The sequence below is a fragment of the Eulemur rufifrons genome, chromosome 1, assembly GCF_041146395.1.
Source record: "Eulemur rufifrons isolate Redbay chromosome 1, OSU_ERuf_1, whole genome shotgun sequence".
Classification (NCBI taxonomy): domain Eukaryota; kingdom Metazoa; phylum Chordata; class Mammalia; order Primates; family Lemuridae; genus Eulemur; species Eulemur rufifrons.
Window position 1 is genome coordinate 60,199,887 of NC_090983.1, and position 18,575 is coordinate 60,218,461.

At 37.0% G+C, this 18,575-nt stretch overlaps 1 protein-coding gene and 1 pseudogene across 8 annotated transcripts in view; both read right to left on the bottom strand.

The window, feature by feature from the left end:
• Nucleotides 1–18,575, bottom strand: part of LOC138385555 (sodium channel protein type 2 subunit alpha) — a 126,331-nt gene that overhangs the window by 73,072 nt on the left and 34,684 nt on the right. For 4 of the 8 annotated variants that reach the window (XM_069471928.1, XM_069471927.1, XM_069471922.1 and 1 more), the window contains exons 1-2: nt 6,571–6,837; nt 5,511–5,629 (exon numbers count right to left, since the gene is read on the bottom strand). In XM_069471928.1, the coding sequence (XP_069328029.1) occupies nt 5,511–5,629; nt 6,571–6,837 (386 nt within the window). Of the gene's footprint in view, nt 1–5,510; nt 5,630–6,570; nt 6,891–8,548; nt 8,630–18,575 lie in introns of those variants that run through there. The other 4 variants (XM_069471924.1, XM_069471926.1, XM_069471923.1 and 1 more) reach the window with 3 other exon arrangements.
• On the bottom strand, nt 15,037–15,785 carry LOC138387385 (microtubule-associated protein RP/EB family member 1 pseudogene; annotated as a pseudogene).

An 18,575-nucleotide genomic window follows, 5' to 3' on the forward strand; every position in this document is an offset into this window, starting at 1 on the left:
GCTTTGGTGATACCATGCATTGAAAAAGTATAAAAACTTCACATCAAGGCAGATTTCGAGGAGCTAAAACTATTAGCAAAATGCATACATCCTATATTATTTTCTAACTAAAAAGACCAAGGCATAAACTAAAGTAACTTTTTCAAAAGAATAATTTATCCTGGAACAACACTTCTTTAAGAGCTTTGCTATATAAAATAAAACAGAGGCAGATTGACTTTATATAATATCAGAGAAATAAAGGATCTTTTTAATCCATTAAAATCTATTAATTTCTTTAAACCAAGTATTAATAAAAGTAGGTTAACCTATTGATTGATGCTAACTTGCCAGTTGGCAAATGTAAAATATTTCCCATGTGTATATATCGAGGAAAAACTTCTTCAAGTTTATATTGATAATGGCTTAAGTAGCCCTTAATAGTAGCCAGAATCATTAAAGCACTGACACGCCCATCCCCAAATCCATTGATTTAGGATGAAGTAGCATGAGCTTTAATGCAATGAACCATGGATCGGAGACATCCTTTATCAGCCATGTGGGCTTCAGCAAGTTGTTTAATTCTTTGAGGCTCAGTTTTCTCATATAAATGTGCATAATAATATACCTTCATTATCCACTAAGATAATAAGCTGTTATTTTTTATTAGCGCTAATAATTTGTTGGATATAAAATGTAGGGTATTTCTTTGTTATTCTTAAGGAAGAGAAAGACATTGTACTCTATTCAGAGACTTTGTAATGACATAATATCCAGAGAAGTTGCCAAGGAATTTTTAACTTATATGTAAACTGGTGGGAGAAGATAGTTTTATGTTAGAGGTATTCTAATTCAAAAATGGAGAATTCAAAACAGAGTAGGATAAGTCTCATTCTACATATCAATGCGTGTTTCAGAGCCAACAGTAATACTGACTAAATATCACATATATACTGTTAACTCTTGAGTTGTTTAATTTTAATATCAACAAACTTCTATTTGCCAATAGACAACTAAGTGTTAACTTCTGAACACTGAAAGCAGAAGAAAGGGAATTGTTAAGTTGTGTCACCTCCTTTGGGACAGACCTGTGTAGTTCTTTCCATGGAAAACCATGATTTTTAATATTTCTATATAGATACCATATAAATTTGGGATGAGCTAAGAAATGTATTTCTCCTTTAATGAATTAGTAAGTTTGAGCCACTGAAAAGAACGTTTGAAATACATAGACACAGGAACATTGGTAATGCCCCCAGTGTATTATATCTGAGGGTTTAAAAATCTATTTTCTTCTATTGGATGGGAAATGCAAAGAACACTGGGCTGAGAACCAGAAGATCTGCTCTGAAGTTTTAGCTCTGCCACTGACAGAAAATGTACCTTAAAAAGACACTAAACATCTCTGGGCCTCAATTAACTCATCTGCAAAATGAGACAGTTGAGACTGACCACACTGTGTTTTGATCAACTACTGCTCCATACTCTGGTGTTATATATACATTTTGTTTGCAATGTCAAGCCAGAACAGAGTAGTGCTAGAGTGCTAGTAGTGCTAGGCTCTTGATTTTACCCACCAAATTGCTCTATTCCAGTTCTGCCAAGCTCATCCAAAGTAACTTCATTTTTCTTTTTTGACCAGACTAAACACATACAATCATCCTTAGTACCTCTCATTCCCTTATACCCCACATACAACTGCTCAGCAAATCCCACCAGCTCTTCTGCAAAATACATTGAAATTTGATGACATTGTACCACCCTCACTGTTTGCACCATAGTCCAAGCTGCCATTGTCTCTCGCCTTCATAATGACAGTCGGCCCCAGTCTATCTCCTTGCTGTTACTCTTTCCCCCACATACAGCCTATTCTCCACAAAGCAGCCAGAGTGATCTTTTAAAAATGTGAGTCGGGTCGTGACACTCTTCTGCTGAAAACCCTCCCGTCATCTCTCCTCATCTCACTCAGAGTCAATTTGGTGTCCTCACTACAACTCACCTCGCCTCACCTACAACTTCAGCCCCTGACTTCCACTCTCACTGACCTTATCTCCTCTGCTCCCTGCCTTTCCCACTCTGCTCCAGCCACTTGGGTCTCCTTGCTGATTCTGGAACATACCATGGGTACTTCCACCTTCAGACTTTACCTTCTTACTTGCTGTTCCCTCTGAACCAACATTCCCCTAGATTTTCAAGTCTCTCTCCCCCACTTCCTTCCGATCTCTGCTCACATGGAATCTTTTCAGAGAGGACTTCGCTGGCCATATGATCCAAAACCCGACACCCTGTTACTCTTCCCCTTTACACAGATTTATTTTTCTTTGGAGCACTTATCACTACTTCCATATGATTTTTTTGTTTATTGTATTTCTCCTCCCAAACACACACATGCATGAATGTAATTACATGAGAGTAGGGACTTTGTTTGGTTCAATGCTTACAAGAATATCTGCCACTTGGTAGGTATTCAGTAATATTTGCAAATGAATGAAAACAAATGCAAAATAAAGAAGAAGGTGTGCATATATTAAGTTTAAATAATAAAACCTGAGATGAAACACATTTAAAACTCTGGTAGGGAATTTTAGGAACATGGATTATTTTTAACTTGTTTGCTATCTAGAAAATGTAATCATGTTTTAGTTAAATATCAAACAAGATAAGATACCAGGCATCTCAAAAGGATTTTCAGTCTTCAAAATATGTCCTGGTAAAAATATCATAAGCATAACTTCTTATTCTGCCAAAATCAAAAAACAAAGCTAATTTGATATGCAACAGCTCCTAACAATGGTAACAGCTCCTTAGGAAACAAGTCAGCTTTTTGTTGGAAATAGAGGTCCAGGTTTAAAATACAAATTTCTTTATTGTGAATGTCCTTTTGCTGCACATAAATTAATGATAATAAATACACAATGACCTCCCAATTGTGCCCAAACTGACCATGATCATCTCTAAGCATTTTTAACTCACAATAAAGGGCACTACACTTGAAGTCAAAAAACCAGGATTTGAGTTTAGGGTTTGCATTGTAAAGAATAAAGGACAAAATCATTATGAAAATCAATTACAAACTACAGCATTATATATATCCATGTTTACTAGGATCAGTGATCAGTTGGGCCAATATCACCAAAAGACTGAAAGACTTATCTATCTTGGAATAGTAGCACACCTGCCTTTTCTTTTCTTATAGCTCCACACCAAGGTGAGACATCTGAGATATATTTTAATTTGGGAAATTAGAGATTTTTTAAAAATCTTATTTTCTACATTGCAAGAAATTTGTGGCTATGGCAATTTGTAAGCTTCTAGGAGAGTCAACAGTTCAACTGGGTATAACTTAATAACCTGGTTGGCTTCACATATCAACATGCATCATTGTAGGCCTTCTAACAACTTTGGCCTTTGGAGATTGAGTTCTTCCTCTTGAGAAGCAAACACAAGGCCTCAAGTTCAAGTTGTATCTGGATATCTAAAAAAGCTCCCAGCATAAACTATGTCTTCAATACCCAGATTCTCTGATCAGAATTTCTAAAACTGCCCTTACCCTCTACCACTAGGAGTCTCTTTTCCAGGGGTCTTATATTGGGATTCACAACGTCCTAGGATTTTTTTGTGAGTAGAAACAATAGCTTTCATGAGATTTGCAAAGAAATACATGATCTCCTCATAAAAGTTTTAAATCAAACATCTGCTTTATAAAAAAATATTGGGTTTTCTTAATTTCATCTTATCATTCACATACAGAAATAAATTTTTCTGATCCATTCTTTTTTCACTTGTTTTGTATCTGATTTTCTAATGTCTGATTTATTACTCATTTATTTATTCAATACTTATTCTTCAGCATCTACTATGAATAGAGCATAAGTCTGAATTTTTCCTATAATTTTATAAATTATGTTTATATAAGGAACATACAATTATTTAAAAATATAATAAATACTTTATGGAAAGATTTACTCTGTGCACAGATTATAAACACTTGAAACATAATAAGAGATCATAATTTATAATTCAGGAGACCCAAATATAAATTCCAACTTTATTATTCTTTTTAATGCTAACTCAAAGACAATTTTTTTCTCCATGTGCAACTAGATTCTCTTATTTGAAAAACAGAGGTAAGAAAATAGTATTACTTAAGGTAATGCGTAAGAAATTACTAAATCTTAAAACATAAAATATAAATATCGAATAAAAATATGTTGATACCTATGCAAACCTTGCAGGAGGGATACACTACAGGTTAAGAGGAGACTTACAGAATGCCATGCCTCTAAAGACATCATTTGGCATACTGCTAGGCATGCCTGGGGACATACTTTAATCTCCTTCACCCAGAACTGAGATGAATAACCTATATCAGGCTTATCCCATTTCCTGAATTCCCTACCTTATCTAATTCCCTACCTTAGCTAATTCAAATATTTTTCTGGGCCTGTTAGAGATAGTAAGCTTTTATATTGCATGCTTTAAAAACAGGTTCTAGGCTGACCATGCAATGGAATTCCAAGCAATAACTTCCTAAAGAAGAAAGAACATGCTGTCCTATCTGAGGCTTTAAATTTCAGTTTCCCTTGCCTTACCTCTGGTCCCTAATGCATATCACTCTTCATCCCAAGATTTCTGTGTTCTGCCTGTAAATGCCCCTGCCCAGCACAGCCTCAGTTCTCCAAGACTTTGCTTCCTTGGCATTCCCAGAGCTGGCTGTCAGCCAGACCGTTGTTTCTGGCCTGGAATAAAACCTCTCATTCCCAACTACTCTATTTAATGTCACAGAGTAAATCAAATTACCATCTACCACCAAGATGTCATCAATTCCCTTTCTGGAAAGTAGTTACTTCAATAAGGAGAATAAAGAATAAAATGGGGATGTATATGGATAGACAGACATAAAGCCTTTGGAGAGAAATAATTGTAGCAGGACCTGTGATTTAAATAAAACATAGGAACAAGGGACAAGAAGAAAAAGTAAAAAAAAAAAAAAAAATAGGAAGTCAACAGGAATGCTATTGGGAAAAGAATTTGGAGAAATATTTGAAATTGTAAACATTTATTAACTCAAAGTTTTCAAAAGCAGAAAGTAGTAAAATTCAAACCAAAAAGATATAAAATTGTAATTCAGATTATGTATATTTATTTGCCAAATGTAGAAGCAGAAAAGAAAATTAGCTCATGGAGTTTACTCCATTATATAACATTGTAAAATTTGAAGACATAAAAAGAGAGCCTGGTAATAGTAACAAACTTTACGAAAAAGCCTTGCATATAACTAGCAATCCAGAAGAGAGCAGAGGATAAAAGAAGAAAAAGAAGTAGTGAGTCAGGCAGAGGAGAAATACTTAAGAAATGGGGAAAAGTGGTTCACTTACCTACGATCCCATTTTGCGACATGCTAACTGTTGAATAAAAGGAAAGAAAAAGAAAGAGCACATAACATCTCCAACCACATATAGTTTGAAAAATGCACAGCTCAATAATTTAGTCAAAGAAGAAAATCATATTGACTATTTGAAAAAGGATATGAATGTACCAAAATCTTAATAGCTATTTTTCTAATAGGATTGAAAGGAGTTAAAATGTACAGGGCGGGGGTGGCACTGAATCGAGAGATTGCTTTCCCTTTATTCAATACTATAAACGTCTGAAAAAGAAAACACAACACATAAAACAGAATTTAGAATATACATTGAGGACATTTTTAAGAGAAAAGTGAGATAATTATTTAGAAATATGGCCCTATAAAATAATGTAGAAATATACAAATTATCAATATATGATATGACGATAGATGCTTTTTCTTTCTGAGCATTATAAACTTTCCCAAATTTGGTAGGTGACATGGGGATTTAAAAGAGAATATAAAGAAAATTTGTGGCCAATGTCATAGGAATTCTTAGTATCTTTATCAAGTTTTAAATATATACGTTTAAATTGCATTTATAATTCACAGGAAGCACAAAAATGAGGCTTTGATTACTTCTTCAGTTAGATAATTTTCTCATGAGAACTTCAAGGTTTTCCAAGTATGTTCTTTGCTCAAACTCTTTTTTGGCACGTATAAGTCACCTGCTATTATTTATTCTGTGGAGAGCAATGGCAAGAAGAAAATCTATGGTATGAAGGCACAATTAAACCTGCTGAAGATCAAAGTGCCTTATAGAGAGCTAGAGACTTTAAGGAGGAATTTAGATATTACTCCTGCAAATATAAAAAAAATTAAAATGTTACTCTTAGTTGACACTTTTTGCTTCTCAACGTTGTAAGAGAATTGGGGTCAATTTGCACTCATTTAAAAATATAATTTGTATTCAAGAAGGTGAACAGGCATTTGCCCTTCCTCATTTCCCCACTGGAGGATGCCTCATCAGTTCTCTCCCTGTCCCCAAAACTCAGGTTCAAATATGTGCTTCCAAAAGACGTCTAGGATAATTGGTCCATTACATAGTCAGGTCCACCCAACCTTCTAGTGATACTTTAGACAGAGGGAAGGAGGCACAACATTCACCATCATCCCTGGGACTAGCCCAGAAGCAATTCAATTAGTAAATAGAGGCAGTAAAGGCAACTTGGCTAAGAACTCACTTTCTTATTGATATAGTAGGGGTCCAGGTCCTCCAGAGGCACTGACACCATCTCTGGAGGAATGTCTCCATAAATAAATGGAAGAGATTTTCCTGCTTCCAAGTCACTATTTGGCTTTGGGCCATTTTCATCGTCCTCATCCTTGCGCTCCTGTTTGGGTCTCTGAGCTTTCTCTTCTGCAATGCGTTGTTCAATAGCAGCAAGGGATTCCCTGGTAAAGAAGCGGAAGCTGTCAGGTCCTGGCGGTACCAGCACTGACTGTGCCATCTTTTCATCCTGCTCCTTTAATCACTGTTTAGCTCCTTGCATAAGAAAGTGCTACAGAAAGAGGGGGGAAGAAAAAGCAATGACCATTAGGTTAAAAGGTGACTGTGGCAATTACAAGACACTGAGCACTGAGATAAAGTACATAAACCAAGAGAGCTGTCATATTTCACAAAGGAAGCTGTATGTGGCATTCAGGGAATCTCAGACATGCATTCATTTGCTTGCATGGAGATCTCTCTTTCACATTCAGTAGGTGTCTATGAGGTAATCTAATCTCCCACTCCCAAAATGTTTTAAGTGATTGTGCTAGTTGGAGGAAAATAATCCAATTCAGAGCTCGGAAATGGAGGATACTGGTTTATGCTTGCTATTTCACTTCTGTGAATATTTTGGCAGCCATCTTTTTCAGCATTCCTTCTAAAAAAAAATCAGAGATCCAAAACAAGAGATGAAACATCACACAAATTGTAGAACCTGGACTGTGTGAGGCTCTCGCATGTATCTCTCCATTTTTTTCCACGTACCTTTTGGTACACTTTATCATCTTTAAGAGTTTATTCAAAAGCAATACACCTGGTAAAGAGCTCTGGAAATTCTAAATTGCCAGGCTATGGAAACACAGGTAGAAACTGCTTGAAAGCTAGGGAGGAGGAAGGAGCAGGAGATGCCTGTTTGTATTTGCAACTGCTCGGAAGCTGCACAGGAAGGGACCCAGCTCCTGCCAAACCGGGCAGGAAGTCATCCACGTCAGAGGTCTGTAGCTTGGACCCCCTGGCTTAGCAACCTGCTGCTAGCTAGTGTAATTGCTTCTTAAATTAACAAATTTGCAGTACCTTAGGAAACGCTGTGGAGACAGCCCATTTTCTCAAATAGTACCCATTTCCCAAAAATCTGGCACAGTTGTCTGAGTGTCCATTTCAGAATTTGGACTTGAAAAAAAAACTAAGTGTAAGATAGTATAAGATATACCTTTTAAGCAAACTCCCATGATACAGGTTTTTGCAATAAAATAAATGGAGCTTTACTGGTATTCAAAACATATTTTACTAAACTGAAGTAGATAACTCAACAGAGCACATCAATCATTCCAAATGTTACATGTGAACCCGTGGCAGGAGTTTCTATGCTATTTGAAACAATACAACCAAAATCTTGACTCCTAGATGCCGTCTGTACAAAATCACTTCATCTATTTCTTCTTCTTCTTCTTTTAAATCAATTTCTTTAATTCCCACATTACAGGAATGAGAGCTGCCAGTTAAATATATGAAATGCATTTCCTAAGAGTAAAATGTGTTAGTATGCAGTTCATTTCTGCAGCATATACCAGATAAAACAGAGGGAAATCTAAAACAACGTATCTACTGTACAGTTTCATTAAAAAATTTTTTTTGAAGTAGACCAGGACCTTTCAGCCTCCAGCTAGCAGACTGCCCTCCCAATATCACAGTACCTCCAGAACATACCCCATTTTTCACCCATCCCCAGAGACCCTCATGGCTAGCGACAGGCATAGGCATGAAGATGGTCCTTGTACACTCGGGGGAGGAAACTGCCATGCCTGGATGCTCTAACAGAAGAGACATGCTAAAACATGCAGCCAGCAGCTTCAAAATGAAAGTGGTCCCCCTGCAGATTTCCCCAAGGATTCTACTGTAAAGGTAGAGAAGCATCACAGAGAATAAGCATAAGAAGAATATTAAAACATTACCCCTGCAGAATCTTTTACACCCAGAGTTTGGGATTGATAAGCTGGCACCAAGAAGACTGCAGCTAAAATTCCATCATGCTTTAAAAAATATATAATTTTTTTTTTTTTTTTTAATTCTTCTTCAAAGACCACACCTAACTTCCTGTAAAAGGATTCTGGTAACTGAAGTAAGAACAGGCATTTCCTGTAGAGGGACTACAAAGTGGCATTATTGTAACTACCACTAGAGGGCGGAGAAACTGTGAAGAGAAACACCTTCGCAGTGTACACACAGACATACGTATGTCTGAAGCGGCTCGGAGCTTTCAGTAATGGAGCTCTCTCTGATCTTTGACAGGCTTTTCTTAGAACTAAACGGTAAAATTTTACTGATTTCGAGGACTAATTTTGTTAACCAGTGATGCTTCTCTTCACACTTTTTATTTGCTAAGCCAAAAAGTCATTCACTCAATATACATAATTTAAATTAAAAGTAAAGAGAAAGTACAGTAATGCATCACATTTTCAGTCAACGAAGGACTGCATATATGACGGTGGTCCTGTAAAATTATAATACTGTATTATATGTTTAGATACACAAATATCTACAACTGTGTTACAATTGCCTACAATATTTAGTACAGTAACATGCCATACAGGTTTGTAGCCTGGGAGCAATAGACTATACCATATAGCCTGGGTGTGTAGCAGGCTGTAGCATCTAGGTTTGTGTGAGTAGAATCTATGGTGGTCCCACAACGATGAAATTGCCCAAGGACACATTTCTCAGAATGTATTCCAGTGGTTAAGCAACACGTGACTATAAATGGTAGAGGGTTAAAAATAAGAACTCCTATAAAATAGCAATTATATTAATGACAGTCTTGTATACAGTAGGGCTTGATATTATCCTCAGCTCCAGAATATCGGAAATCCAATCAAGTTCTTTACTAATTCAATAAAGAGATGACCTATGCCACACAAGTTAACTTTTCAAGAAAAAAAAATTAACTCAATGAGATACCAATCTTATTTTGTCTCTTATTTAAGTCACTGACAAGCAGTGAGAAAAAGGAACTGATAAGCCAGTAAGATCCTAAACACCAGTCTTTCAGCTACTATCATAGTTAAGATTTGAAGACTTACTAAGTGCCCGTTACTGGGCTAAGATGTCTGCATACACTATATTTCTTCAACCTCTCCACAACCCTATCAGATAATTGCTTTTGTTATTTGAAAAGTGAAGAAGGGGGGTATACTGAGATTAGGAAAAGTCTCCTAAAATCATCCAGGCAGGATTCAAAGTCTGACGTCAAAAATCTGTGATCATTAGTCATAAAAAGAGACACCTGTTCATGCAACTAAAGCTTAAAATAAGGTTTAAATAAAAATCAGGCACTGGCACCGGCCATAATCAGAAACAGTTCTAACTGTTAATTCCGTATATTTTGTATATTTTCTAGCTTCCTCATTTTCATTAGAAAATGTATTTGTTGGACATGACCAAGGGGAAGATATAGCCAGAAAGAATATTTTATTCACTCTAGCAGGTATGCTTTTGGTATAAGAGAAAGAAAAACTACTCAAACAGATCAAAGGGAAAAAAAGTGAAGAAAGAAGTTCATGCAAGGTTGGGGAACCTGCGGCTTTAAAGCCACATGTGGCCTTCTAGGTCCTTAAGTGTGGCCTTTTGACTGAATCCAAATTTTACAGAACAAATCCTTTTATTAAAAGGAGTGCAGCAGAAAAAGATGAAGCTTTTCTTGCCTCCTTTGGTGGTTAAAAAATAACAATCTTGAAATTAGAAGGTCGCAGGTTCCCCACCTGTCTAGGAGGATAATTCAGGAGCCTAACTGATGTCACCAGCACATAGTTATGCTGTATCCTTTGGCTCTGTCTTCCATAGCGATAGTTTTCCTAAAGATTCTCCCCTTATTACAGTGAGATAATGTAGCAACTCTAGCCTCCCAACCTTCCACACCTAAATTCAATGGGAACAAAGGGCCAGAAAAACTCTCAGTGCATCTTACTGACTCCAGGTGAATCAAATGCCCATCCTGAAGTCATCACTGTTCTGGATAATGCCATGCTTTGATTGGCCTCACCTAAGCCACATGCCCCACCCTTGGAACAAAGAAGAAACCTCACTTGAAATCTATGAACAGTCAAGTCAAGGTCATAGTTGTGGTACAGACACATTCCTCAAAAGCAGAGTTGGGATACTATAAGCAAATAAGAGGGAGATTAATGGGGAATAACAAAAACAAACAAGTGTGTATTCTAGTCACACATTGGTTATATTTGCAGTGCCTCAATATTTGAAAAGTAGCATTGTCAGCATGAGGATATATACATCTGGTATGTCTTCCATCTATACCAATTTCCATGTATACCAATCAGGCAAGATATTTAAAAGATTAATTCCCCAAAAGAAGTTGTTCTGCTGCAAATAAGCACACAAATATTTTACGAATCTCTATGGTTAGCATCAGCTTCATTTATCAAATGAATATTCAGGTCTCACTTTACAGATGTGCTCAGCAGTAGACCAACTTGTTACACAAATTATTTTAATTCAAAAATAAAAATTTACAAAGTGATTTGGCAAACATATTTTGTGGGAGAGATTAATCATAATAATAACACATAGTATCTACTCTTTGTCAAGCACTATTTTAAGAGCTATAAAATCCTTATAGCAAGCTGATGTAATAGATACTGTGGTCATCCCCATTGAAAACATGAGGAAGAATTAAAAAGAACAGAGGATCCTAGAGGCTGGGAAGGATAGGAAGAAGGGAGGGATAGGGAAAGATTTGTTAATTAAAGGATACAAAATTATGGCTAGATAATAGGAGGAGTAAGTTCTAGTGTTCTATACCATTGTAAGATGCATATAGTTAATGATAATATAATATATTACATATTAATAGTTTCAAATAGCTAGAAGGAGTATATTGAATGTTTCCAACACAAAGAAATGATAAATGTTTGCGATAGGATATGCTAAATACCCTGATCTGATTACTATACATTATATGTTCTGAAACATCACTATGTACCCCACAAATATATACAATTATTATTTGTCAATTAAAAATGTTTTTTAAATGAAGAAACTAAGGCAACCAGAGCAGAGGCTAAATAATTTGCAACATGCTTATGTTCTTACAACTGGAAGGAATAGGATCAAAATTTTAACTCATGCTCACTAGCTGCAGATTCTCTGTTTTGAAAAATTATGCAATGTTAAGACATTTTTCAGAATCATTCACTATCAGGAACACACAAAGATATGTGTAGTTTCTTTGACATTATATTAGTTTTAGGGTCACTTCTTTCCCATTGATTCTAAACAGAGGGTCTCAGAATATTTGAAAGAGTGAACACAAAATGTTTTACCAAAACATCCAAGACATCGAATGAGCAACACCTGAATATTTTTTCTGTCTCAAAGACTTTTGTGTAGTGTACATGTGAAAAAAGAAATATAGTCTCTTGTCTCTAATTTTCTAGGATGAGATCTTCAGCAATCACTCACATTACTTGTTCTTCCATTAGCTCTGACCCTTGTCAACATCATGCTGATATTTTATGAGAATTCTGTATGACATACATTACCTGGAGATTTTAAATTTTGTTTAGTCGTACTACTTTTCAGACAGGAGATTTTGTGTTACAACTTTTAAGGCCAGACACCATATTTGGAAGACCCATGAATAATAGGAAAGGCAAACTACATTATTTGAAGTAGTCAAAAAAGAAAAAATATTAAAAATTGAGTTTCTAAATTCTGATGAATTTCTGTAATATGACTCTAATTTTTCTTTACAAAGATCCACACTTATAATATTAAGTGCTCTAAAGATAAATTTATACTAATAAAATGATTGGCTTATTAAATCTCCTAGATGGGGACATAATCTTATAACAGTTTATATTATTAATATAATTCATGGTTTTCGATACGTGCCCAAAAACTTAGAGAATTTTGTACCCAAGAGTTAAGAAAGCTGAGAAACACTAAGGACTATCTTTTCCTGAAAGTGATCTTTTAAATCTCTTTCACAATTATAATTTTTAGTATTCATTAGTATATTAGAGTAATGTCATAAACATAAATTAAGAAAAGATTTGCTAAATATTATCTGAAGATTTATTTTTTGGATTTTCTAGCTTTCTAGGTTTCACTCTATTCTCTCACGAACGTTTTTATTGTTACTTGCTGTGTTTTTGTATATTCTTCTATCTTTAGCCTGAATCCACTAGCTCATTTCTGTATCTAAAAATTTCCATAAAGGTGAGAAAGTTCTGAACAACCCGAGTTACATGTTTTTCTGCTGTCTATTAGGGACAGAGCACAACAGAATATGAAAAACTCAAGTTCAGTATGTACTGGTCTGAAAAATCGTCACTTGTTTTCTTTAAATGCTAGGTTTAGTTCCCTTGTGACACAAACTTATTTTGCATACTTTATTTTCATACTAGTCCCTTGAGCAATATTCTTTTGTCTCTCTCTCTCTCTGTCTCTCTCAATACATGATTTTATTTAGAAACTGTTTAAAGTAGGAAAAAAACCCTGTCAAGAAATACCAGGTGGAGAATGGGTTCCCAATAAAATGGAATTTCAGGGCAACAAAAAAGTCTAAAAGTCCACAAAAGAGAAATAGGACCACTGTCATTTGAATGATGGCTAGTTATTTGCATTTTTGTCGTTGTTAATCAATGAATCTAGGTTTTCTTCTGAAGTCCACACAAAACATGCACTATAAAACAATTTTATCATAAAATACTTGCTTTCTATACACATTTTAGGACAAACTACCACCAGAAACAAATCAATACAAATACATCAGGGGTTGAGTAATCCCTGTAGTGAGTGACACATGTTTTGCAGAATTCCGCCACACAAAAGGACTAAATAGGCTGTGGGCAAAGCAAATGAGGAAGAGTTAAGGAGTGAAATATTTTAAATATTAATAATTAATTCAGACATGGTACTTTACTTCAAAAGGAAATTAACATTTAGTACCACGCTAATGAATTTTATCTTGAAAGAGATTAGTGAACTAGCAGAGTATTCAGATAACTGGAGAGCTGTAGAGAACAAATACCAAAAACATCCCAGCCTTGCAGATCCTGAGGTAAGGATGGCCCTCCCTGATCACTCCCTTTGCCAGAGGTCCACAAAGAACTTGCAGCGTGGGCTGGGCACAGTGGCTCTCAGTGGCACTTTGGGAGGCCAAGGCGGGAGGATTACTTGAGAGCTGGAGTTCAAGACCAGCCTGGGCAGTAGTGAGACCCTGTCTCTACAAAATATAGAAATAAAATAGAAAAATAGAAATAAAAAACAGCTGGGCATGGTGGTGCATGCCTATAGTCCCAGTTGCTTGGGAGTCTGAGGCAGGAGGATCACTTTAGCCCCGGAGTTTGAGGTTGCTGTGAGCTATGATGACACTGCTCTACTCTAGCCCACTTGGCAGAGAGAGACTCTGTCTAAAAAGAAAATAAAGAACTTGCAGCATGATCACCTGCCTGCTGTGCTTCCGACTCTAAGCACAAACTGTAAGGAATCAAAGAGGAGTCCCCAGTGGACAAGGAGCCAGAGAAGAAAAACATGTTAAATGTAAACTGAAAGACAGTAAAATGGACACAACCCCAATTCAAATCCCAGCGATGCTGGCCAGTCCCCAAAAGCAATTGTTAGATTAAAAAGTTGGACACACCTCATTTCTCAAAAATCATGATACATAAAAATTTTGAAGATAATTGGAAAAATCATCAGAGAAATGCTCAATGAAAATTCAGCTCTTCAAAGTAAGCATCTCAGGGCAGAAACACGCCCTCCATTCATCCAGGCAACAAAGCCTCGTGCTGTTTAGCAGGGATGCAATTGGTCGATAACACCACATGGCTTTACAGGGGCAACCTTGAAAACTCTCCTTTCAGGCCAAAACCTGGGCCTGTGAGGATCCAAGCAGTCCTGGGACAGCAGGTTCCGAAGGTTCTGAGGTCTGGCCCTTCTTGCCCAGACACAATGTCAAATACCTAAAATCTCCTGTCATGTTACATTTTGTATTTTGAAATATGGAAGTGTCTTTTAAGTACTCTTAAGACATTTATTTATTACAATGTTCTCTGCTAAGATTTCACGTTAGCTTAAAATTCAACCAGTCTACATTTCTCCGCTGAGGTCGCCACTTGAGCAATTACATAAAGCCTTCTCCTGCAATCAGTGTGACCCACATCCACACCGTGAGTCCCATCGTAGCTTCTTTGTTCCTCAGGGGAACCAACTAGCAGTTAATACTGCTCTCCTACAAGGTAAAGCTTCTAACTCAAACTTATTGGAAAAGGAGTGAACTTTTGCAAAGTCCATTTCAAAAAGAGGTACTTTTTGTTTGTGAAAAGAAAGCGAGTCTTAGAGAAGAATAATAAAAGGGAGTATTTTACAGTTAAACACATGATTTGGAGGGAAGAATTGAGATGTTATTTGCTGGTCCAGGCTGTTAGTACTCTTCTTGTTCCTCCTGTTTGCCCCCTTCATCAGGTATCAACTGATAAAGCCTTCACCTACACCTGTGGTGTAGGGAATGTCTCTGCAATACAGGGTCGTTTCCCCCTCATTCTCCTGGCAAATCAATTCAATGTCCCTTCACTTTTCAACGTAAAAATCTCTCTCTTTCTCCAAGTCTTCGATGGTTAAGTTTCAATATATTGACCTCAATTCACTGTTGCGTCATTCCCGTTGCCCACACCTGATTCTTTCTCACACCACCCCAGGGCAGCCTGGGGAGCTGCGGTAATTCTCTGTGTCGAAATGGGCCTCTGGGGAGCTGCACTGCTCAGCTGAGAGGTTTCTTCCATTTATTCAGAACTGGAGCAACAAGGGAGGGAGTCACCATAGATTCTTGACCTTACCTGGCAGACATAGGGCCACAGTCATTTCCATCATAATTTGCATCAAGACACTTCTTGAACCACTGGATGAATTCAAAATTGTCCTGAAACTTTCCTTTTACTAATTTGTCTACAGAAAGTATTTTGTCAACACCCATCATCTGAAAACCCATTTGTAGCCTTTTGAAGTTCTGGGTATAGTCTTGATCTAGCTTAGCTTGAATTTCACTCTCTTCAAGGCAGTGGAGCCAGGGAATAGCATGTTCTGACAATAGGCAGCCCCTGAGCACAACTGCTCGATCTTTGTCAGATTTAACTGCAGAGATTCATGATCTAGGCAGTCTATGTTCACTGCCATCTTCGGCTCCTGGCAGAACCTTGTCCACTGGCCACATCCAACTCTGGTTCTGTCTTCATCTCATTCAAACTGTTCAACTAATATTCTTTTTAAAAGTACAGATATTCTTTTAAGTGATTGTTATCTTTCAATACACATTTTGTTTTTCTTTAACAGAAATGCACACTGATTTTATCATGATGATCTCTAGAAAATATAATTCAATGTATAATAACCACTTTACATCTAACTTTCTTAGGAAAAAATGAGTTAACTATATAAAACAAGACATACCTATATCTTTATAGAAACATTTTTATTTTATTGTAGGTAGACACATATAGCCTTTCTAAATCTTCAGGTGTATTAAATGTGTGTTAATAGATTTCCATGAACTAATTCAACCTTGTTTAAATGGGTTATCATCTGGAAGGTCACCTCCAATCTGATTACATATTAGTTTGTTTTTGATGGAATTATTATGCTGGAATCACAGAATTCCACTTCTGCATTTTAACTATCAAGTAAGAAAGAAAATTTCCTAGGATATGGTTCTCTCCATGAGGATGAAGCACTTCCATTTGTTTTATATACAACTCATTGAATATTTACAACTCATTTTTCCTCATTTCTTCTGTTTCTTCAAGGACTTCTACCTAAATTTTTTCCCCTCAGCCCTCATCCTCTTCCATGAGGGAGAAAAAAGTGGCCTTTAAAGTCCTCAGTGGGATAGTAAGTCTGGGCATCTTCCCCATGTCAGAACGAGAAGACAAAGCCAGGAAGAGAAGGTCTTTGAAATGAAAAACAATGCTCAAAAAATAGCTACATTCCAAAGTGTCCTAGATACAAAATTTGCTCGTGCATGCATGTGTGTGTGAGAGAGAGAGAAAGAGGAAGAGAGAATGAGAGCATAAGAGACCATGGGTTTGTTTCTTCATGTCATATCAGCACAACCTAAATTTGGCACACTACTGGGTTTTTGATTTATTATCTCATTTCATGCTTGCAATATTTGTGATCGAAGTAGTATTGTTGTCATTTTCCAAACATGTAGGTGATCAGGGTTTATGGATGTTGGGTAACTTGCCATTGCCTCATTGAGCCAGAGTTTCAATTCACATGTGTCTGATTTCAAATCCTAAGTATATTTCATTGCTCCATTTTTCCCTCGGAGTGAGAAATGTACCATTGAGATACAAGTTGAGAAGGACAATGTGAAATATGTCTGATTTTTAAAAAGTCAATGGATCCTTATCTATACCTGAGATATTTGTAGAACTGCGTAGACCCACTGCTATTAGACAAACTGGTGACCCATGGGAATAACTTAGTTTCCCCTTATAACCTTGCCATTGTTACTGCAGGACTAGCTTGACCTCTACTGGAAAGTAGAAGTTGTCTACTCAATATCTTCACATGCCTCATAATTGGCAAGCTGGTCCCAGGCACAGAGGAGGAACTTACATATTTACGAGGGACTTATACATTGACTTGACTCATGACTCTTGAATATGTAGCCCTTGACTTCTGCATCCCCAGCAGGAAGTTCCAGATGCCAAGCACCCAGAACATGTGCCATAGTCCTGTGGACTTTACTTACAAAATCCAAACTCAAAGATAAATTACTAAAAATATCAAGATGGTGACTGCATGTGTAGGGCCCTTCTTAGCTGAAGCCCTGTATTACTTCCCATCAAGCCAACCCTGCTAATAATTTCTAAATTGGTCTCCCTGCTTTATTTTTGGTTTCCTTCAGTTTATTTTCAATGTAGTAGCCAGATTCTTTTAAGATGCAAGACAATTGCAGATTTTGTGCTGAAGTGGACACAATGACTCAAGTAACCTGAAGACAGTCCTCTAAAGCAGTGGTTCCCAACCTTTTAGGCATCAGGGACTGGTTTCACAGAAGATAATTTTTCCACGGACTGGGAGTGGGGTGGGGGAGAGGTGAAGCTCAGGTGGTGATGTGAACAATGGGGAACGGCTACAAATACAGATGAAGCTTTGCTTGCTCACCCACTGCTCACCTCCTGCTGTGCACCCCTCTTTCATAAGTTTCATGGAAGACAATTTTTCTACCGATGAGGGGGAAGGAGGGAGAGGGCGGAGCTCTACGGCCCAGTCCACGGCCCGGAGGGTGTGGACCCCGGCTCTGAAGAGAAACAGAGGTACAGATTCTCAGAAGCAGAAATACTCAGCTTCTAGGGGAGGGGCACATACAAACAATAAAAAGGACCCAGGTGGTCTGGTTTAGGTGGAGCAACATGATGTCCCCTTTACTAATGAGAGCAAGAAATTTTGTTTTTCTCTTTCCTTTTTACTTGTATATCTGTAGTGCTCAGGACAATCCCTGGCACAGAGTAGGGACTGAGTAAATAGATAAATGACTGTACCGAGTACCTTCTATGGTCCAGGCTCTATAATAGTTAGGGTACATAGTAGGCATAGATGTAGAACCTCCCACCAAGCCAAATTCTCTTCCTTATTTCTTTTAAAGTCACCATCTCCTTTCAGGCTCACAGTATCAATATCACCTGTCTCCCTCCTTCTTGCACTGCTCTTCATCAAGTTCTATCAACTGTGCTTCTGAAATTACTTATTTGTAGCTGTCTCTTCCCTTCCCTTTCCATTGCCAACATCCAGGTTCAGGACCTTAGTATCAATTAACTGGACTACTGTAAACAAATGGTCTCCATTCTTCAGTCTGTCCTTCATCTATCCATTTTATATACAATTACTAGCGTGATATTTGAAAAAAACATGACTTTAGTTATAATAATCTGTCTAAACACTTTAACATCTAAGTCTAAT